Source organism: Staurois parvus, unplaced genomic scaffold (genome assembly GCF_062004578.1).
Source record: "Staurois parvus isolate SC_StPar_1 unplaced genomic scaffold, SC_StPar_1.0 ptg001107l, whole genome shotgun sequence".
Lineage (NCBI taxonomy): Eukaryota > Metazoa > Chordata > Amphibia > Anura > Ranidae > Staurois > Staurois parvus.
The window spans coordinates 231,208-254,684 of NW_028318903.1; the positions used below are offsets into that span (position 1 = coordinate 231,208).

The following is a 23,477-nucleotide window of genomic DNA, read 5'->3' on the forward strand; positions in this document are numbered from 1 at the left end:
GTACTCCTCCTATGTGTTAGAAATATCTTAGAATTAGATGTGTAATTTATGTGTAATTGATGCTGCCTGAAAGCCCAAAGGTGCTCCTTGAATTTTGGGCCCCTATCTGGCTAGGCTGTGAAAAAGTCTTACGTGTGGTATCCCCATGCTCAGGATAAGTAACAGAATGTATTTTGAGGTGTAATTCTAACCTCTGATGTGTGTTCGGAATATCTTAACTGACAACTTTGTGTTTTATAAATAAATAAAAATTACAATTTTTCTTTCTGCATTTTCTAAAAAACTTGTGCCAAAAAAATACAATAAAAAAACAAATGGTGAGAAACAATTTTGATTTCTTAATTTCCAAAGAATTGCGACAGTTACATCAGAAAATTCCCCATGCCTCTTACTAAATACCTCAGACTGTCTACTTTCCAAAAAGGGGTAAATTTACGGGTATTTGTGACGGAGAAAAAAAAAAAATTTAATAAATTTAAAAAAAAAGTGCTCGTGCGCAAAGGCGAACGCACGCAAACAGCAATCGACCCACACGTGAGGTATCATCAGGAACGTCAAATTTTGGGCCACAATTCTAGCACCAGACCTCCTGAAAATCTAAAAAGATAACCTGTAAAGGCTTTTAAAGCATCGTCTATGGATAGTAAAATTTACGCCGTTTGTCACCATTGCATGAGCGCATTCAGTTTTAAACCGTGACATGTTTGGTATCGATTTACTCAGCGTAACATCATCTTTTATATTTGACCAGAAAATGGATTGAATTTTCTTGCTGCGCGAATACTGTGTGACATATTAACCCCCCTCTCGGTGTTCCTGAGTGTAGTTCGGGGTAAAGTTTCAGCACCACAAGCGGTAACCCCCCCGAGCTACACTCAGGAATACACTGCAGCATTGCTCTGGGATCCCTTCTGCACTTACCTTGTCCTGCGCTCCCACGATGTCCCCCCTGCAGTGTCCCCGGCAATGTCCTCCGGCCGATGCCGGCATCTGTCTTCCGGGTTCCGTTCCCTGCGACGTCGGGACGTACGGGGGACGGAACTGCCGGGAAATTTGAAAATGACAAAAAGTGACATTCACTAAATCCACTAAAATCACATAGTATAACATTCCTGTATCAAACTATTTCACATACATTTTGTCCCGAGTGCTTTGTCCGGCGCCCTGCCTGCATTTTTACTGTTCTTTCTGCCTGGAAACTGAGAAACGTCCATGGCGTCCAAAAAGCGTCCCTTTAGGTCAGACGCGGTTTTAGACCGGCTAGAGAACAGGGATAGTAAATCAGAACCATTTGCAGAATTGAGTGATAATGATTCGTGGGGGAAATTCCTCATCAGACACTGAAAACGATTCTGCGACTGAGCTCAGCGATGTGCGAACTTGGCGCTATATTTCACATTTCAGTGTTTTTGGTTTGATTATATTATTGAATTAAATTTATTATTATTAAATTATTTTTTATAATTATTTATTAAATTGTAATTTACGGTTTCGTGTTTCAAATTTTATCATACCCGGGATGTTTACTAGACTCTTGTTCAGACAGATTTCAGTGAGTTGTTCCTAAAAATTACAGGCCTACAATAAAAAAAACGACATATTTCCATGCAAAAAAATGTACCGCTTTGAGCACAGAAATGCTGACATCAGACCGCTAGGGAGGCTACATTGCAACACCCACCAATTTATTCTCTAGGACAGCAATGGGCAAACTACGGCCCGGCGGATCTTTTAATCCGGCCCACGGAGTGTGGCAAACATCGGCTGTCAGAATGTGTGTAGGCGGGGCAGCGTGAGGAACGTGAGGGGAGCTAGGCTCCTCTCACAGTCCGCCCTGAAGACCGGAACGGCGCGGGAACATGGCGAGAGGAACGCGCGGAGCAAAGGTAAGTGAATTGACACAGGGGGGACTTGGCTTACTACTTGGGGGGAATAGTACTGTGGGGGATGAAATACTATATGGGGGACGAATTACTATGGGGAATGAATTTCTATGGGGGATGAATTACTATAGGGGGGATGAATTACTATAGGGGGGATGAATTACTATAGGGGGGATGAATTACTATATGGGATGAATTACTATATGGGGGATGAATTACTATATGGGGGATGAATTACTATATGGGGGATGAATTACTATATGGGGGATGAATTACTATATGGGGGATGAATTACTATGGGGGATGAATTACTATGGGGGATGAATTACTATATGGGGGATGAATTACTATATGGGGGATGAATTACTATATGGGGGATGAATTACTATGGGGGATGAATTACTATAGGGGGGATGAATTACTATAGGGGGGATGAATTACTATAGGGGGGATGAATTACTATGGGGGATGAATTACTATATGGGGGATGAATTACTATGGGGGATGAATTACTATATGAAGGATTAATTACTATGGGGAAATATTACTATACTTACTATGGATGACACATACACATCATTCATCTACTCTTGGTCCGGCCCCCGGGTCCAATATATGAACCCATTGCGGCCCTCAAGTCAAAAAGTTTGCCCACCCCTGCTCTAGGACCTCTGCTTTAAAGAAAAAATGTTTGGGTGTTCAAAGAAATTTTCTAGCAAAAAAATACTGATTGTTACATGTAAATAAAAAGTGCCAGAAAAGGCCTGGTGGTTAAACAACCACCTGAAAAAAAATTTTCATTTGAGTAAAGTGTTGTCATTCAGAGTGTGACAGCGCTGAAAATGTAAAAATGTCCTGGACTGGAAGAGTATGAAAATGTCTGGTACTGAAGTTATTAAAAAATCTGTTTACATAATAAACTTTAGTTATGGATATGAGTGCAGAGTATTTACTGCATGCATTTGTGCATTTTCTGTTTTTGGTGTGGGGGTGAGGGGGGGTTGTCTACTTTCCGCCTCTATTTGTTATGGAGCCCATAGTAAACCCTTGTTTTCTCTTTCGCAGGGGTCGTACAGGAGAGTCTTACCCTCCAAGATGGCCGCAAGGTCCTGAACCAAGAATGAGGGGACGTAGTCCTTTACCATTTCGAGGTGGAGCTGTACCTCCTGGTCCTTCCTACACCGGCCAAGGAGGTGTTCCCTTCAGCTATAGAGATGCAGGGAGAGGCCAGGAAGGAGCTTGGGAGGAGAGCAGGCCGGCACCAAAGGAGCAGATGAACATCCCGAGAAGAGGGGCACCGCCAGCAAATTTTAGAGACGTGGCAGATATGCGCTATTCGGAGCAGGGTCTAGCCCCGGATATGGACTATAGAGAGAGGGAAGTTCTGGAGCAGAGAAAGTGGAAGACGCCAGATGTGGACTATAGAGCTGAGGAAGGTCAGAACATTGGCTACAGGGTGAGGCTTTCACCGCCTGACTATAGGGAGCGGGATACCTCGGAATACAGAAGAAAGTTGATCATTGAAAAGGAGATCCAAGAGAGGGAGGCTTTAGAACTGGAGCACCGAAAGAGATTGGCAACCGCTCTCGATTATAGACAGAGGCATGCCGCCGAAATGGAGTACAAGTTACGACTGGAAGCTATACTAAAACGTAGAGAAAGAGAAGAAGAAATGCTGCTTCGAGAGAGAGAGTACACCGAGCGCTTGCTGAGGGAGAGGGAGGTTCTGGAACGGATACGAGATAGGGATACTGTGGCCTTGGCCCACAGAGATAGAGAGGTTGCAGGCTTGGGCCTTAGAGACAGGGAGGCTCCTGCGTTGTCTTTTCGGGAGAGAGAAGTTATGGATTACACCGAGAGGGGGCTGCCTGCACATGTTAGAGAGTCTACAGACCTTGATTTAAGGGTCAAGGAATCTGACAAGGATTTCATGGGAAGAGAACGAGATTTGAAGTATCAGGAGAGCCTGCCTAGAAAATACTCAGAAAGTGGGACCTTGTCCATGCCATATCAGGAGAGTCTGTCTAGAGAATACTCAGATAGTGGAACTGCATCCATGCCCTATAGGGAGCAAGAGAAGACCGATGTGGAGTACATGGAGATAGAAGACCAAGAGAAAGACACTTTGGATGTCAGTACTGTGAAAGCCTCTGGGGGATTTACCTCAATGAATAAGAAGTCTGCAGAAATGCCTTACAGACAAGGCAAGGCAGCTCATGTGAGCTATGACAAGGGGGAGTCCCAGGCCCAAAGGCCAGAATTCCACAAACACACTGATGCAGACTACCGTGAGAAGGAGTGCGCGGACTCCGATTACCGTGACAAAGAGAGTTCGGACTCAGACTATCGAGGCCGAGAAAATGCCGATGTAAACTACCGAGACATGAAGACCACCACTGTTAACTACCGAGACGCAAAGACTGCTGATGTAAACTACCGAGACATGAAGGCCACCAATGTAAGCTACCAAGACACAAAGACCACTGACGTGAACTACCGAGACATGAAGACCACCAATGTAAGCTACCAAGACTCAAAGACTGCCGATGTAAACTACCGAGACGCGAAGACCGCTGATGTAAACTACCGAGATATGAAGACTGCTGATGTGAGGTACCGAGACACGAAGACCTCTGATTCAGATTACCGAGAGAAGGATAGCGCAGATTCGGATTACCGGGAACGAGAGAGCACAGATACGGATTATCGGCAGAACGCAGAGGATTATGTTAAAAAAAGCACAGAGAAAATGGAGACTGGAAGAGACTTTTTGGTTTCCAAAATGGAAGAGGACAAAAAGTTGAAATCAACAACTGATTATCCTTTGATTCCGACAGAGATGGACAAGAAAACTGGGCCAAAAAAAGTTGAACTAATTCCATTTTTGGCTTTCAGCGAGGAAGAGTTATCCGCGTTGTCCAGTATAATAGTTGAGGCTAATTCTAAACCTCCTGCAGAGGTTCAAGCACCGAGCAGGTCGAAACCCAGTTTTCCTGGGAAACTGGACACAGATTTCCGAGACAAACCAAAGCCTGAAAACATTAATAGCGGAACCAAGGAACGGACTGAGAAAGCTACGGGATATACAGCACACAGCACCCCTGAGGAGCTCTGTTCAGGCGATCAGGACTTACGCAGTAAAGACAGCTTCGCTAAGGACCCCAACAAGGTGGAAGGCGATCAAGATTTGCGGACCAGTGGACACAATCAGAAGGATGAGGATCTCCGAGGAGGGGAAACAAAGACCCCTGAGGAATTCTTTACCCAGAATACTCTACTTCTGGACTTTCTGCGACTGGCAGCCAGAGAGCTAAGAGAGAAAAGAACTAACGCGTCAGAGGCTAAAGACGAACCCACCACTCTCACCCCTGCCGTACCTGATCCCAGTGCTGCCGAAACGTTTCACCCAGATCTCAGCACCAGGCCTTCCAGACCATTGGTCCCAGGAAGTAGCATGGCCCCAGGGATTGAATACCTATGTGGAGAGGATACCGATTATAGAAACATGGACTTCAATGATGTGGACCTGAGAGTTGGCCACAGACCAGATAAACGTTTGGCTGAGAAAAGATCTTGTGAAGACCCTCAGCCTGGGAGTAAGGTAGGTACAGATCATTAAGTTGCATTGTATCTGTTACATTGAAGTGCGGTATATTGTTCCGCAAATCGCAGGTAGAAATTAAACTCCTCCCCTTCCTGTCTTATGCCTTTTTTTTTAGCAGGATCCTCCTCTTCCTGTGTCATGCCTTTATAGAGTAATGCTCCCCTCCTTCCTTTGTCACATCTTTGAGTAGTGCTCCTCCTCTTCCTGTGTCATGTCTTTGGGTAGGGCTCCTCACTTCATTTTCCTTTGTCATGCCTTTATAGAGTAGGGCTCCTCCCCTTCCTGTCTTATGCCTTTTATTAAGCAGGACCCTCCCCTTCCTGTGTCATGCCATTTTAGAGTAGGGCTCCTTTCCTTCTTTTGTCATGTCTTTATAGAGTAGGGCTCCTCCCCTTCCGGTGTCAAGGCTTTATAGCGTAGGGCTCCTCCCCTTCCTGTGTAGAGCTTTTGTGGAGTAGGGCTCCTCCCCTTCCTGTGTCAAGCATTTGTGGAGTAGGGCTCCTCCCCCTCCTGTGTCGAGCGTTTGTGAGTAGGGCTCCTCTCCTTCCCGTGTCGAGCCTTTATAGAGCGGGCTCCTCTCCTTCCCGTGTCGAGCCTTTATAGAGCGGGCTCCTCTCCTTCCCGTGTCGAGCCTTTATAGAGCGGGCTCCTCTCCTTCCCGTGTCCCGCGTCAAGCCTTTATAGAGCGGGCTCCTCTCCTTCCCGTGTCGAGCCTTTATAGAGCGGGCTCCTCTCCTTCCCGTGTCGAGCCTTTATAGAGCGGGCTCCTCTCCTTCCCGTGTCCCGTGTCGAGCCTTTATAGAGTGGGCTCCTCTCCTTCCCGTGTCGAGCCTTTATAGAGTGGGCTCCTCTCCTTCCCGTGTCGAGCCTTTATAGAGTGGGCTCCTCTCCTTCCCGTGTCGAGCCTTTATTGAGTGGGCTCCTCTCCTTCCCGTGTCGAGCCTTTATAGAGTGGGCTCCTCTCCTTCCTTCATATCTTTGGGTAGGGCTCCTCCGCTCCTCTTCCCGTGTCATGCCTTTGGGTAAGGCTCTTCCCTTTCACATCATGACTTTGGGTGGGGCTCCTCCCCTTCCTGTGTCATGCCTTTGGGTAGGGTTCCTCCCCTCCCCGTGTCATGCCTTTGGGTAGGGCTCCTCCCCTCCCCGTGTCATGCCTTTTGGGTAGGGCTCCTCCCCTTCCCGTGTCATGCCTTTATTAAATGGCAGCTGTTTGCCAGTCTCTGGGTCCCTGGCAGTGGCATGTTTACTGTGGGAAGCCTGCTCTGATTTCTTTAACAGTCCTGTATCCTCCAAAAGGTTGCGGGCAGGGAAGGGGGAAGGGAGAACTTCTTCTCTGATCACCTAGGCAGTTGAAGCAAAAGGGGAAACTAGATACCTTCATTAATTCCAAACATGATAGAGAAGGGGGGGATTGAAGTAGGGCACTTCCTTTCCTGTTATGTCTTCATTGAGCGGCCATGAGCTTGCTTTATCCCCCTGGAGTCCAGGACGTTTTAAATGGCATCAAGTCAAAGGGTTAATTTATATTTTGTGGGTAAGAATTGTCTTTCCATTTATATATCTTATTCAGTGATTTTTTTTTTTTTCTGCACCAGGATAAGGACTATCGCAGGACAGCCATACCTGAAGGGGCGACAAAGATCATATGGCTGGACGGTCTTCCCACTGGAGCCTCTCGGGAAGAGGTAGGTGGTGGGGGGGGGGGGCACGGAGATCTCAGTAATGATGGGCACACACCACTATAGGAAATTCAGAAGAAAAATTACATACGAGGAACAGCCGGTCGGTTATCTGATTATTAGTATAGTGCTCTCAACAGCGGATTCCGGTTGTTCAGTTAAAAAAAAAAAAAACAAAACAGGTGCAAGCTAGAAAATTTTTATTGTACATGAACACAACGTCTGACGTTCGCTCAACGTGTACAGTAATCGAATAGAGAAAATCGTGCATGACCAGAAGCAAAGAACAATCCAGGAGAAGGTGGCAGCGAACAGAGGAATCCTAAACAAGAAAGAATGTTTACCATTGTTGGTTACATCGTGATACACGCCTTCATGGAAATGGCACAATAATTCGTCCAGTTTTCTCATAGTGTGTTACTATCACGTACCTGGTGATGGAGACCAATGGAGAGAGGGCTTCCCTTGCGGCTAAGTTCCAGACTCCCTTGAGAGTGGGACAGCGGGAGTCTGGCCCAAAGTTGCACAGGTCGCCTGTAGGAGTGCTGGTTGGTGGTCCACTCAGAAGCACAGCTGGTGCACGGAGATAGGTCTGCAGACAGGAGGCGCCTGTGCATGGTATGTAAGCCCTTCCGGGATTTGGATGTTTAATGGGTAGTCGGTTCAAGCCAAGGTCAGGTACCAGGTGGGAATCAGAACAGATGTAGTCAGATGGGATAGCCGAGGTCATTCACAGAGGAACGTGAGAGAGAGTATCCATAAGCCGAGCCGAGGTCAGATCGGGTAAATCAGAGTAGACAGGTCCAGGAGCAAGCCGAGTCGGTAACAGGAAATCACAGGTCAGAATCACAGGAACAGGGCACGAGGAGCTAGAGATCATCCAGCAACCAGAGGAAGTGATGAGCCTCCTTATAAAGGCCGTCTGGCACCAGACTGAGGCTGTTGTGTACTTCTGCGGCCATGTAGAGTACTGGCAAAAATGCCAGAACTTCTGCCGTGGGCAGGACCTTGACAGTTACCCCACTTCAGCCTCGGCCAGGTTCAGCCTGGCAATGAAGAGATACAGTGTTGTATTTGAACAGTAAAAAGCTGATAGAAGTGTTATGTAATCCTAAAATGTAGAACTAAAATATATAGACGGCCTCCTTCCATTAAAGTGGTAGTAAACCTCTAAAAAGCAAAAAAACGAACAAAGCATATCCTTCTGTCATTTGTTCTTGCCTCTATCCAAAGCCCTGACCGTGATTTCTGTCTCCTCCCTCATTCCTCTTCACTTCTGACAATATTTCCCGACACCAGACAATACCAGGAGACAGCCCCGCAGCTCCTCCAGCACGCAGCAGGTGATTGATGCCTCATCTGCGCATGTTTCCTTATGAGACTGTGGAGGAGTGGGTGTCTATTCCCTCCACTCAGGTCTCCGATTACACTTGGCTCCCTGCTCTATTCTGTGCATAGTAGGACATCCGATTCCCACCTTCTGAAGCTCAGAAATTCTGTTTATACTTTGAACAGCTGTAGAGGAGAAAGGGCTGCAGATAAACAGGTAAAACTTTAATTAAAAAATACCCGTTTTGTACATGAACGCATATTAAACCCCCCAAAAATAGGTGGGGGGCGGAAGGGAGGAGGGTGACCCATTACAAACACTATAGGAATGATCGGGTGGCTTTACAGCTGCTAGAAATCCAACAGTTGGGAACAAATAGCTGCTATAGCGGCTGGGAGTTTGTTCACAGGCCGACGTAATAGTTGTGGCAGTGAAAGGGTTCGGGCTTGTTCACAGTTGGTTGAGACGCGATTTCCGTTCTGTCCATCATGGAGCCTCAGCGTCACAGGTGGGGCATTACCTATGCAGGTGTAGCCTGCCTAGCAACGCCCACTCCTCCAGATTGACGCCCACCCATCAAGGTATTTTGATATTTTCATAACTCCTCCCACTGCTTGCGTCAGGGCCGAGGGCTCTTGAGAGAAGTACTGAAGCAGGGGGCTGTGATGTTTTTAGGAAGCTATGCACAGCACCCTGCCGAACCTTCCCACCAGCCATGATCTGCTTGCATTGCCTAGAGACTCGATGATAAAGTTTATAATCAAAGCTTTTCTTTATTTAACCACTTCCCTTCCAGCCACTGTATATAAAGGCTGTATGGTAGTCCAGGGGCGGGTTGCCATTCATAAACTGCGCCCGCCATTTTTGATTGTGCGTGCTCCCTGGGAGCGCACGGCACCACGATCCGGTGCCCGCTGTGTCCTTCGATCGCTGTACGGGACCTCTGTGTGAGGTCCTGATCATGTGATCACTGATGGCCAATCACTGATCACATGAATAGGTGTAAGCAAGATTTCACTTCTGACATCATTGCTTACTACGTGTGAAATCTGAATGATCACAGAGATCACATGGTACAGAGCTATTCACAACAACTTCATCACCCCCCACAAGTAGTACAGTGTCACTATGGTGACACTGTACTGTTAGGGTGACAGTAAGTTCTTTTGGTCTTACTTCTCTTGTGGGTCCCAGGAATACACTTGCGTGTGCACTCCTGTGACCCAGATTCAGCCAACAACAGGCTAAAGACACTCCAGACTCTCAAGGGATCCTGGCAATAATGTCAGGATCCACCCAGATGCCTTACAGGCAACTGGCTCAGCCTCTGAGAGCCAGAATGCATGTGCATTGGCTCTGAAGAAGAGGCGCTTCCTCGAAACGCGTCAACCACCAGCTATTCAGAGGCTCCCAGTCCCATACCAGACCACCCACAGGGGTTCCTGTACCACTCTGCATCCTTTGTGACATGTTTCCCATGTATATCTGACTTTACATCATTTTAAGCTGTGAGGATTTTACTTTTTCAATAAATCCTATTTTTAAGGTAATGCACTAGGCCTGTGCGCCCTCTTTTTGTTTTCCACATACAGTTTTTGAGAGCCAGAGCCAACTGCTTCCACCCCCCCCTCCACAGCCCAGCTCTCCAGTGAGCGCCGGAGGGGCAGAGAGTGGTGACTGATAGCAGTACTAATGTTTGGGACATTATGCATCCAGGGTCGAATGCCCGGACGTGGACTGGTTGCGTTCACAAGTAAGCAATGGCGTCAGGAAGTGACATCTTGTTTACTATTATTCATGTGATCACTAATTGGCCAATCAGTGATCACATAAATCGGGACTTCACACAGGTCCCATACATCGATCTGTGTTCCGGAGGTCCCAGGGAGCGCGCACAGGCAATGGATGCGGGGGGACATTTAGAAATGCCCTCCCTCGTCGGCAGCACTCCCCTCTGGCCGTTTATCGACATGGTCCAGACGGGGAGAGGTTAAAGATGGTGATATGATAAAGAGGTGATATGTGCTTAAACACTTCACGCCAGCCGCACACAAGTGTGCGGCCTCCCAGCGTCTGGGCCTAGACGCCGAGCGGCCGCACATTTGTGTGCAATTAAAAAAAAACCACTCCCAGCACACATGTCCGGTACTCACGGAAAGGTCCTGATCTCCTCTTTCGATCGGGACCTTTCCCGATCGTGTGACAGCGAATCACGGCGGTCACATGTTCCTAAATCCCCACCCCGCCTCCCGGCTTCTGAAACCCTTTAAGGGCCAGGAGGCGCCGGCGCTAAGGGGTTAAAGGTCAAACAAAGCAAATCATGAATAAACAAGTGCAAATAGTCCCATCAAATGCTTTCCTCCCATCACTTCATGCAAAGTGTTGTGTTCCACCACCACATGCAGATGAGCCTTTTACCCCAAGGTTAGGTCTCAAAGGAATGGAGGTCAACTTGCACTTTATATACTCCTCCCAATGGACCGACATAGAATGGGCAGAAATGCTTCCACGTATGTACTACCTGTATCGAATCCGGCAAATACTCTGGTCACAAAAATGTAGGCAAATGTAAGCACACAAGCACTGAGCCTCTCCAAGCCAACGGGCGTGAGGACGTCACCGCTGTAGCTCCGCCCTATGTGTTTCGTCCGCACAAACGTCTTCAAGAAGCATGGAGTGGATCTAAATATATTTTGTTTTATTTTTCCTATTGACACGAAGCACAGTTTTGTATCACATTGGTTTCAATCTTACTACAGTGCCTGTGGAGAATATAATGATCCCCTCGCAGAGGAAGTCAAAGGCACTGTCAGTGTTTTGGGGAGTCCGTTGCTAGGTCTAGGTGAAAGGACATCAGAATGGTAGGATGGACTTGATACCAGTATCAAAAAAATGCCTGGAGGGTTCTCGCTTAGGAGAGGCACCTGTTCAGTGGATTCAATAAATGATATTGGGAAAGAAATCCAACAAATTAGAATATCAGGTAAACAGCAATAAATATTTATTTTACCAAGAAAAGTAGTGAAAGAGAGAAAAGCGGTGTGTCTGCAGCAAGGAAGAAAAGTCTATTCAGGAAAGCCCAATGCAGCACCCTCAATCCTGCAGCTCCCGATGACGATGGATATCCAGCATTGTGATACAGAGAAGATGAACTGAGGGATCTCATGCATTAAAAGAAGGATCTAACAGTAAATAAATGCTAAAAACACTTGGTGTGTCAGTCAAGACATGAAAAAGCAGCTTGGAGATGCAGCAGCAATATAGCCCTATGGCAATATAGCCAGTGGCAGGACTGTGGCAGTATAGCCCTATGGGACCATAGCCAGTGGTGGGATATTGACAGTATAGCCCTATGGGACCATAGCCAGTGGTGGGATATTGACAGTATAGCCCTATGGGACCATAGCCAGTGGCGGGACTGTGGCAGTATAACCCTATGGGACCATAGCCAGTGGCGGGACTGTGGCATTATAGCCCTATGGGACCATAGCCAGTGGCGGGACTGTGGCAGTATAGCCCTATGGGACCATAGCCAGTGGCGGGACTGTGGCAGTATAACCCTATGGGACCATAGCCAGTGGCAGGACTGTGACAGTATAGCCCTATGGGACCATAGCCAGTAGTGGGACTGTGGCAGTATAGCCCTATGGAACCATAGCCAGTGGCGGGACTGTGACAGTATAGCCCTATGGGACCATAGCCAGTGGTGGGACTGTGGCAGTATAGCCCTATGGGACCATAGCCAGTGGTGGGACTGTGGCAGTATAGCCCTATGGGACCATAGCCAGTGGCGGGACTGTGGCAGTATAGCCCTATGGGACCATAGCCAGTGGCGGGACTGTGGCAGTATAGCCCTATGGGACCATAGCCAGTGGCGGGACTGTGGCAGTATAGCCCTATGGGACCATAGCCAGTGGCGGGACTGTGGCAGTATAACCCTATGGGACCATAGCCAGTGGCGGGACTGTGGCAGTAAACCCTATGGGACCATAGCCAGTGGCGGGACTGTGACAGTATAGCCCTATGGGACCATAGCCAGTGGCGGGACTGTGACAGTATAGCCCTATGGGACCATAGCCAGTGGCGGGACTGTGACAGTATAGCCCTATGGGACCATAGCCAGTGGCGGGACTGTGACAGTATAGCCCTATGGGACCATAGCCAGTGGCGGGACTGTGGCAGTATAGCCCTATGGGACCATAGCCAGTGGCGAGACTGTGGCAGTATAGCCCTATGGGACCATAGCCAGTGGCGGGACTGTGGCAGTATAGCCCTATGGGACCATAGCCAGTGGTGGGACTGTGATTTAATCTGCTGGCTGTCATTGTTTCATTGTGTATAGTGGCTACAGTGCAATCTCCATGCAGACGTTCTAGGACATGTATATAGTTCCTAATCAGGAGATTGTTTCTTGATGGTATATTTGATATACACATTTAGGTTGATTTCCCGGCATATATTATAAAGGGTAGTTGACTCCCAGGGATTCCTGCACTCTCTATATGTTGCCAAAGCCGTGGTTCACACTTCTGTGACTTAAAACTCACTTCAATGGAGGCCATTCCAATCAATGCGGCTCAAGCCGTAGCGACTTTTTAAAAAGTTCCCGCACTATTTTGCTGCAACATAGTCCCATAGGCTGTCATGTTGCATGCAAGTTGCACAACGAGGGGGTTGCCGCAGTGTGACCCAGACGTTGGGGAACTTATATTCGATAGAATAATGGAAAGTAATGTATAGATAGGTTGCTGTGGTGAAAGCTGAATATTAGTGATTGACATTAGTGCGGTGGGGGGGGGGCACAGGCACCATCTCGCAGTGATCTTATTGGAGGGTGCCATCCTTACAGTGATGTCACAGCTCAGAATGGGTAGATGGGGAACTCTCGTGGGATTTAGAGGAGTAAGTGCAGGTGAGGTACTATAATACTGCTTAGTGTCTTGCATAGTACAGGGGGGAGGGGGCGTACTGAATTTGTGAGGTCATGTAAGGAACCGCTGGGGAGAGATCATCGTTGTAGTAATGTTGTTATTCAGGAAAGGTAGGTGGGGGAGTTGTGGGCGCACTCGGGGTACTTGGGGAGCTTAGTTTACTATACTCACAGAATTCAGCCCTTTGTTAGTGCAAGTTATTGAAGTAGTGATTAGTGTCATACAAGGTACAGCGGTGGCCTACCATTCTTAGCGATGTTATTGGTCAGGCAGGGTAGGTGGGGCAGTTATTAGGAGCTCTTGGGGCAGTTAGGGAGCTTAGCTCCGTATACACACAGGATGCAGAGGTGTGCTAGTGCAGGTGAGTACTACAGTGATGATTAGCGTCCTACATGGCACATGGGGGGACCATCTTAGCTGTGATGTCATAAGCTCAGATAGGGTAGGTCTGGACAGTTTTGGGCAGCTCTCGGGGGATCTAAAATTCTTGGCTTTGTTTACAAACAAGATACAGTGATGTGTTGGTGCACCTGAGATACTGAATTAGTGATTAACGTCATATAAGGTACAGGTGGAACCATCATTATAGTAATGTTATTGTTCAGGCGAGGTAGGTTGGTCAGTTGTGGGGAACTCTCGGGGTATTTAGGGAGCTTAGTTCAGTTTGCAAACAGGATTCAGCCATTTGTTAGTGCAAGTAAGGTACTGAATTGGTGATTAGCGTCATGCAAAGTACAGCAGTGGGTACCATCCTTAGCGTCATGCAAAGTACAGCAGTGGGGTACCATCCTTCCAGCAATGTTATTGTTCAGACAAGGTAGGTTGGGCACTTGTGGGTTACTCTCGGGGTATTTTGAGAGCTTAGGTCAGTTTGTAAATCGGATTCAGCCATGTCTTGGTGCAAGTCAGGTATTATTGATCAGCGGCATACAAAGTACAGCAGTGGGGTACCATCCTTAGCGTCATGCAAAGTACAGCAGTGGGGTACCATCCTTAGCGTCATACAAAGTACAGCAGTGGGGTACCATCCTTACCGCAATGGTATTGTTCAGACAAGGTAGGTTGGGCACTTGTGGGTTACTCTCGGGGTATTTAGGGAGCTTAGGTCAGTTTGTAAATCGGATTCAGCCATGTGTTAGTGCAAGCCAGGTATTAGTGTTTAGCGGCATACAAAGTACAGTAGTGGGGTACCATCCTTACCGCAATGGTATTCAGACAAGGTAGGTTTGGCAGTTGTGGAGATCTCTTGGGGTATTTAGGGAGCTTAGGTCAGTTTGTAAACATGATTCAGCCATGTGTTAGTGAAAGTCAGGTATTTGTGATTAGCGTCATACAAAGTACAGCAGTGGGGTAGCATCCTTACCACGATGTTATTGTTCAGACGAGGTAGGTTGGTCAGTTATGGGGTGCTCTCAGGGTATTTGGGGAGCTTAGGTCAGTTTGTGAACAGGATTCAGCCATTTGTTAGTGCAAGTCAGGTATTAAATTGGTGATTAGCGTCATACAAAGTACAGCAGTGGGGTACCATCCTTACAGTGATGTTATTGTTCAGAGAAGGTAGGAGGGGCAGTTGTGGGGCACTCTCGGGGCATTTAGGGAGCTTAGTTCAGTTTGTAAACAGCCATTTGTTGGTGCAAGTCAGGTATTAGTGATTTGCGTCATACAAAGTACAGCAGTGGGGTACCATCCTTAGCGTCATACAAAGTACAGCAGTGGGGTACCATCCTTAGCGTCATACAAAGTACAGCAGTGGGGTACCATCCTTACCGCGATGTTATTGTTCAGAAGAGGTAGATTGGTCAGTTGTGAGGCACTCCCGGGGTATTTAGGGAGCTTAGGTCAGTTTGTAAACATGATTCAGCCATGTGTTGGTGCAAGTCAGGTATTATATTGGTGATTAGCGTCATACAAAGTACAGCAGTGGGGTACCATCCTTCCCGCGATGTTATTGTTCAGACGAGGTAGGTTGGGCAGTTGTGGGGTGCTCTCGGGGTATTTGGGGAGCTTAGTTGACTATATATAGGATGCAGCAGTATTAGTGGAATTGCGTTACTATATTAGTGATTAGTATCTGGTGGTATGGGGAACCATGGTATGGGGTATGGTGGTGGGGGAACCATCATAGCAGTGATCTTGTTGCTCAGACCGGGTAGGTTGACAGTTGTTGGGAGCTCCTGGGGAGTTGAGAGAGCTTAGCTCAGTATCCACACAGGCTACAGCATCGTCTGTCCATCTTCTCATTCTGTTTTTCTCCCACAGATCCTGTGCGCGCTCGGAAGTGCGCACAACGTGCCAGAAAACAGCGTGAACCTCATCGGATACCTTCCAGGTGAGTGTACGGTTTTCTCCCGGCTACTAGATTGAAGTGTAACTGAGCTGAACTGTCGTCGCATATCGAGGTTTCTAGGCAGGAGAATCTAGCGCTAGATGACATACCTTCCTAGTACAGCATATTACAAGTGTACGGCCTCATTCACCAAGGGCACGCCTGCCTTCAGCTTCTCTATAGTGAGGTATCCTTGGAAGTACAACCTAATTTCTATACCTGCCAGATCACTTTTTTTTTCCTGAACTCTCCGAATTCTATTTTCTCTAAACTAAGCTAAATTTCACCGAAGAGGAGATAAATTAAAACGATTGCTTACATTTATATGCTTTTTGGAAATGTCCCGTAAATGCAGATTTGACAGTGCCAGTGTGAATGAGGCCCAAGGCGTTAGGGTTTCTTGGCATCTTGTTTTCATATAGAAATGGTGCTCCATGAAATGAGAATTGTGCCAGAAGAAGAGATGGGGGCTGTGTGGACATTTTACTAGATTAGCTATTAAAAGCTATAACATTCTGTCATTATGGGGAAAACTGCAGCAGACGAGAAGCGCAGACACCTGCAGGTGCATAAATATAAAAAAAAGGTTTATGTCACAAAAAAAGATGATTCATAAACTAAAACAGCATTTTTTCTTTTAAAGAAAATCCCATTATAATGTCCATAAAAATGTCTATAAATCTAAGCATTCACAATAAGATGGCCGCAGCTTCTCTGGCACAGTTGAGAATAATCCTCTGTATGCTGTTAGAGAGAGAAAAGACAGGGGGCGCCACTATCTAAGTGTAGACTTTATTGTAACACAAAAAAGTTAGAGTTGCACTCACAGACAGAGGCTGTTAAAGGCGCGTCAAATCATCCTATGAGCATCTGCAGAGTTCGGTATGGGAGCAACTGGGTGTTGCAGAGTAGTGACTGGAAGCAGCTGTAATTATGCAAGAAGCGCTGTCGGTCCATTCTGGTGCCAGAAATGCGTAGCTACGCCCTCCGCCTTTGACGTCATCCCACTACCACATTGTAACAGGCCCCAAACACCCACAACTGGGTATCTCCATCAAGTAGCTGCTTCTCGGGCTCTGGAACATGAGACCAGTGAATCTGGCTATTGTTACCCCAAGATCCAGACGACACCAGATTTGAAGCAAGCCAGAGTAGACTAGTTTATTTGAACACAGGTACAAGAGATATACACTTGGGGGACAATCCCCCCTCCCTGCATAATGACACAGGGCAGGGCAATCTACCTTTAGTAACAAGAGACACACAGGTATTCAAACTTCACACCAGCAAACAGTCCCATCAGGAGGGAGGGCTGCTGGAGACACCCCCACACTAAGCTAATACACATAAACACATACATCCCATAATAGTTTGCTCCCAAGCAAGACACACAATAGAACAATGGGATGCAGCCCCATAACACCAAACAATCCACAACCCCCCACCCCAATATTAGGACAGATCACCCTGTACCCCTAACAGGCACAGAGTTACTTACACATAATAGGGATATGGAAAGCTGAGACGGGTCTCCCCACCTCTCCAAAGTGAGCTGGGTTCCATGGGTCCCCCACACAAAGTGACTCCCGTCACACACATCACTCCCAGTTTCCTGGGCAGCTGGTGAGTCACTCCAAGACGCTTCCTTCTTCAACTTTGCACTGCCCGGCGCTACTCCGCAACACTCGGCCGCTCCCCTGCCGAACTCTGCAGATGCTCACAGGTGATTTTGATGTGCCTTTAACAGCCTCTGTATGTGAGTGCAACTTTGAACTTTCTTAATTGTGTTACAAAAAAGTCTACACTTAGATGGTGGCGCCCCCTGTCTTTTCTACCAGCAGGTGCATGTACTTTCAGCAGTGTCCCAAATCTTTCGCTGCCAAACTCCAAAAACAAGCACTCCTGGTACGTGAGGGTAGCTTGGGAACTTGCCTCAGGGACCCATCCAAACACATTCCTACTGGCCCATCAAAACACATTCCTACTGGCCCATCAATAGGAATGAACTGGAAAGGGCAGAATGGTTTCAACACTCGCAGGAAGTGCTGATGCTTTGCCTATCAGGATTTGGCCATGAGAGGAAGGTCTGGTGGGTTGCTGTCGGTAAGTGCCATCACTTTTGCTTGCAGCAGTTTGCTACGTTCTCCCAGCGATCATACATTTTATTTTGTATTTTCCTGCCTCTGCTGTGGCCATTTGTACAGTGTTAGTCTAGACCAGGGGTGGGCAAACTTTTTGACTTGAGGGCCACAATGGGTTCATATATTGGACCCGGGGGCCGGACCAAGAGTAGATGAATGATGTGTATGTGTCATCCATAGTAAGTATAGTAATATTCCCCCATAGTAAGCATAGTAATTCATCCCCCATATAGTAATTCATCCCCCATATAGTAATTCATCCCCCCTATAGTAATTCATCCCCCCTATAGTAATTCATCCCCCCTATAGTAATTCATCCCCCCTATAGTAATTCATCCCCCATATTAATTCCCTAAGTCCCCCCTGTGTCAATTCACTTACCTTTGCTCCGCGTGTTCCTCTCGCCGTGTTCCCGCGCCGTTCCGGTCTTCAGGGCGGACTGTGAGAGGAGCCTAGCTCCCCTCCCCTCACGTTCCTCACGCTGCCCTGCCTACACACATTCTGACAGCCGATGTTTGCCACGCTCCGCGGGCCGGATTAAAAGGTCCGCCGGGCCGTAGTTTGCCCATTGCTGGTCTAGACTAGGACAGAGATCTACAGGAGGAGTACAGGAATCCCCAGAGGAGTACAGGAATCCCCAGAGGAGTACAGGAATCCCCAGAGGAGTACAGGAATCCCCAGAGGAGTACAGGAATCCCCAGAGGAGTACAGGAATCCCCAGAGGAGTACAGGAATCCCCAGCCTCCTGAGTTTAGCATCCTTGTCTGATACGACATCTTCCCCCAGCAATGATCAGCAATTTCCAGAATGCCAGAAAATTGTTAGAGACTTGGTTCCTCAACTACTGCTATTAAAGCTGAACTCTGGCATTTTTGTAAATACCTTTTGCAGCGTTTGGGTGTTCTTATTATTGACTGTTTGATCGTGTTAATATGGCTCATGTACTTTCAATTTAGATATGTCCTGTGTGCAGAAAACATTTTACAGAATGAAGTGGACTAAATTACTCCTTGTGCAAATTCTGAATGTAACGGGGGTTGTTAATAAAATGTATTCTTGATCCCCTTACTTTCCCTAAAGGGGCTAAATGAACAAACGAAACCAGCGCTCAAATCTTCATGCAGACTAGGATAACTAAAAACTGTCATTCGTAGAGGTGCAGCCCTTAAAGATCGGGAAATCTTGATACTGGTGGACAAAAGCAGAACAGGACGCACTCTCTTCCTGCATTAATGTAGTAAACCAAGAATTTATTAGGAAGCATAAAAATGCATACTCACAAACCAAAGGGGGATAAAAACAGACCAGAAGAGTCCGTAATGACAGTCCAAAGTGACGGTAGACCCTTGGTGAGGTAGGCTAATGCGCTTCGAGAAACGAACGTTCTTCTTCAGAGCTCTGAAAAAGGGAGTTTGTTTCCTGAAACGCTTTGGCCTAACTCACCAAGGGTCTACCGTCACTTTGGACTGTCATTACGGACTCTTTTGGTCTGTTTTTACCCCCCTTTGGTTTGTGAGTATGCATTTGTATGCTTCCTAATAAATTTTTGGTTTACTACATTAATGCAGGAAGAGAGTGCGCCCTGTTCTGCTTTTGTTCTCTAAGGGACTCCCTGGAGATAAAACAATATATATATTTGTTTTTTCAGAATTGTCGTTCTTTTTTTGTTTGCATCCCAAAAAATTTAAAATGCACAGACGATCAAATACCATTGAATGAAATGAATTGTGGGGAAAAAAGGATGCAAATTTCATTTGGGTGCAGAGTTGCACAACTGCGCAATTGTCAGTTAAAGTAACGCAGCGCCGTATAGAAAAAAATGGCCTGGTCAGGAAGGGGGGGGGATTCTCTGGAAGGCAAGTGGGATCATGCTCCCAGCCTCACAGGAACACACGATCTTTCATTCCTCATATGACGGAACAGAGCTCTGTCTTGTTTACATAGGCAGAGCTCTGTTCTTTGTCCCTGCCGGACGATCGGAGGGTGCCGGTGAACATCCGGTACTCGCAGATCGGCTTCTACTGTGAGTGTTCACAACAGAAGCAAGCCGAGCGTGCCTCCTCTGCTGGAAGTACAAAATTCGCACAGGAGGGCTGCCTAAAGTGATTAATGGTTGCTTTCGTAGGCAGAGCTCTGTTCTTTGTCCCTGCCAGACGATCGGAGGGTGCCGGTGAACATCCGGTACTCGCAGATCGGCTTCTACTGTGAGTGTTCACAGCAGAAGCGAGCCGACGTTGGCGCACGCACGCCTCCTCTGGCGGAAGTACAAAATCCATACAGGAGGGCTGCCTAAAGTGGTTAATGTCAGCTGAGATGCAGTGGCTGCATAGACACAACCGCTTCCCCCAATTTGACATCCTTGCTGGTGCGGGTGCATGGCCCCGAACACGTTGGGGCCATGCACCTGCACGGATGTCAAGGGAGCAGCTTTTAGGTCCCAGTTGACACGAATGGGACTTGCTGCACGAGTGCATCACCATGCAGATAAACGCAGCCCTTGCACGAGTGTACGCTGTAGTACGCCTGTGTGAACGAGGCCTTACAGGGCCGGCTCCTGCTGGTGAACGGAGATCATGTGTGTTCCATCAGGACAGGCCATTCATGCAAAGCACATGTCACCACACCTGCATTATTTTTTCCAACAAAACACACCGCCGCATGGCGTGCAGACGCATCCAAAGTGTGTTCCTTTGAAGTTCCATTCATAAAGAATGTGTGCAGTGTGAAGCCAGCCTTCGAGGTGCCCCCACCCCTGGGATATGAGGCCTGCATATCATCCTTCCATCCAATCAGTCCTCAACGACCTCTATTAAAACTTTTATCAGCGTCACGTGTGTCCAGCGTATTCAATACTCTACTACGTGGGAATTTTCCACATTCTCTTTTTAAGGGTGGGAATGTCAATTGCATTCTTCATTTTTATCCTCTAGCAAGATCTTATCAATTAACAAAACCGAATTTTCCTTCTAAAGAATTTTTTTTTTTTTTTTAAGTTTTTACAGGATGATTTAAAGCGGAGTTCCACTCATCCTGTCAAAAAATAAGTCAGCAGCTACAAAAACTGTAGCTGCTGACTTTTAAAGACACCTGTCCCTCGGTCTCGTGGTGTGTCCCCCACAGCCCGTTTTACTGGCCGTCCTGGATTCCAGGAGGCCGGCATTTTCAGTATGGGCCCACGGCTGTGACAGCTTGTGGGTTCACAGCCGGGTGCCCACTGCGCATGCGTGAGAAGCTCTGCGCTTTGTGAATGGCCCCCGTAGTATTCTGGGACCTGTCACATGTCCTAAAAGACTACCGGGAGGGAGGAGACCTGTTTCCGATATCCTAGGCCAGGGGTAGGCAACCTGCAGCTCTCTAGCTGTTGTGGAACTACATTTCCCATGAGGCACTGCAAAGATTACAAAACTGACAGTTACAGCTATGACTTGCAGCCTGCGGCTCTCAGGTTGCCTACCCCTGGCCTAGGTGATCGGACCGGAAATGGGAGCGGGTACCTGTCAAATTTGGGTACCTGCTCCCCCGACCCCCAAAGGTGCCAATCCTTAATGGGGAGCAGTCCTTAAAGCGGAACTTCCCCCTTTGGGTGGAGCTCCACTTTAAGGTGGTTGTAAAGGTGAAAGGTTTTCTACCTTAATGCGTTCTCTACATTAGGGTACAAAACCTTTTAAATGCAGCTCCCTCCGCAGCCCACCTGAGCCCGATCTTGGTTCAGTGCTGTGCACATCTGCAGCACCTCTTCTCCCATCTCTCATAGGCTTGGCTGACATCAGCAGAAGCCAGTGGCTCCTTCTGCTGTCAGTCAAACCCTGTGAGTGGGGGTGGGGCTCAGCTGGGCTGTGTGTCAGAATAGACGCAAACAGCTCAGTTCGGGAGGAAGCCCACACGCGTTCCCCCTATGGCACGGGTTTCAAACTGGCAGCCCTCCAGCTGTTGCCAAACTACAAGTCCCATGAGGCATTGCAAGATTGACAGTTACAAGCATGACTCCCAAAGGCAGAGGCATGATGGGACTTGTAGTTTTTCAACAGCTGGTGGGCCACCAGTTTGACACCCCTGCCCTATGGGAAGCGACTTCCTATGGGGGGGCAAGTGTACAATCCAAATGCATATGTTCCTGTGTTAAAAATGGCGGTGTGTATAAGTGGGTGCTGCAGCGACCGTCGGCTGGAACTGAACAGAATCAGCAAGGGAGAATGTCACCAGCACACCGAGGATCACCAATATGGGTCCAAATGTGTTAATGAACGATCACATAGTTACAGCAAGGCAACGTTTCGGAGTCTCGCAGGACCCCTTCATCGGGCGTGTGATGATGCCTGATGAAGGGGTCCTGCGAGACGCCAAAACGTTTCTTTGCTGTATGTGATCGTTTATTAAAACTTTTGGAACCCTATTGGTGATCCTCGGTGTGCTGGTGACATTCTCCCTTCCTATGGGGGGGGCACTCGGCGAATGAGAGGAGCCAAGAGCGCCGGTGGGGAACCCGAAAAGAGGAGGATTGATGCTGCTCTGTGCAAAACCATTACCCAGAGCAGGTGAGTATAACATGTTTGGCTACGGCAAAGTTTAGTCTTGTTAGCTTTGGAATATACACTCACTGGTCACTTTATTAGGTCCACCTGTTCAGTTGTGTGGTAACACAAATTACTAATCAGCCAATCGCATGGCAGCAATGCATTTAGGCATGTAGATGTGGTGAAGACAACTTGCTGAAGTTCAAACCGAGCATCAGAATGGGGAAGAAAAGGGATTTAAGTTACTTTAAACGTGGCATGGTTGTTGGTGCTAGATGGGCTAATCGCAGTATTTCAAAAACTGCCGATGTACTGGGATTTTCTGCACAACCATCTGTAGGGTTTACAGAGAACGGTCCGAAAAAGAGAAAATATTCCGCGAGCTGCAGTTGTGTGGAGGAAAATGCTTTGTTGAGGTCAGAATGGGCAGACTGGTTTGAGATGATAAAAAGGCAACAGTACCTCAAATAACCACTCGTTACAACCAAGGTATGCAGAATACCATCTCTGAACGCACAACACGTCGAAACATGAAGCCGATGGGCTACAGCAGCAGAAGACCACCCCCGGGTGCCACTCCTGTCAGCAGAAGACCACCCCCGGGTGCCACTCCTGTCAGCAGAAGACCACCCCGGGTGCCACTCCTGTCAGCAGAAGACCACCCCGGGTGCCACTCCTGTCAGCAGAAGACCACCCCGGGTGCCACTCCTGTCAGCAGAAGACCACCCCGGGTGCCACTCCTGTCAGCAGAAGACCACCCCGGGTGCCACTCCTGTCAGCAGAAGACCACCCCCGGGTGCCACTCCTGTTAGCTAAGAACAGGAAACCGAGGCTACAATTCGCACAGGCTCACCAAAATTGGACAATAGAAGATTAGAAGAACGTTGCCTGGTCTGAGTCTCCATTTGAGCTGCAATATTCAGATGGTAGCGTCAGAATTTTATACAAACATGGAAGTATGGATCCGTCCTGCCTTGTACCAATGGTTCAGACTGGTATTGGTGTGTCATGGTGTGGTGGATCCATCCTGCCTTGTATCAATGGTTCAGGCTGGTGGTGATGGTGTCAT

At 47.7% G+C, this 23,477-nt stretch overlaps 1 protein-coding gene across 1 annotated transcript in view; it reads left to right on the forward strand.

Annotated features, from left to right (window-relative positions):
* LOC149440247 (uncharacterized) overlaps positions 1-23,477 on the forward strand; it is a gene marked incomplete at its 3' end in the record, with an annotated part of 47,863 nt that overhangs the window by 5,863 nt on the left and 18,523 nt on the right. Inside the window, exons 3-5 of the mRNA XM_089658867.1 lie at positions 2,949-5,484; positions 7,083-7,172; positions 15,687-15,756. Coding sequence (XP_089514993.1) covers positions 2,949-5,484; positions 7,083-7,172; positions 15,687-15,756 — 2,696 coding nt within the window. The remainder of the gene's footprint in view (positions 1-2,948; positions 5,485-7,082; positions 7,173-15,686; positions 15,757-23,477) is intronic.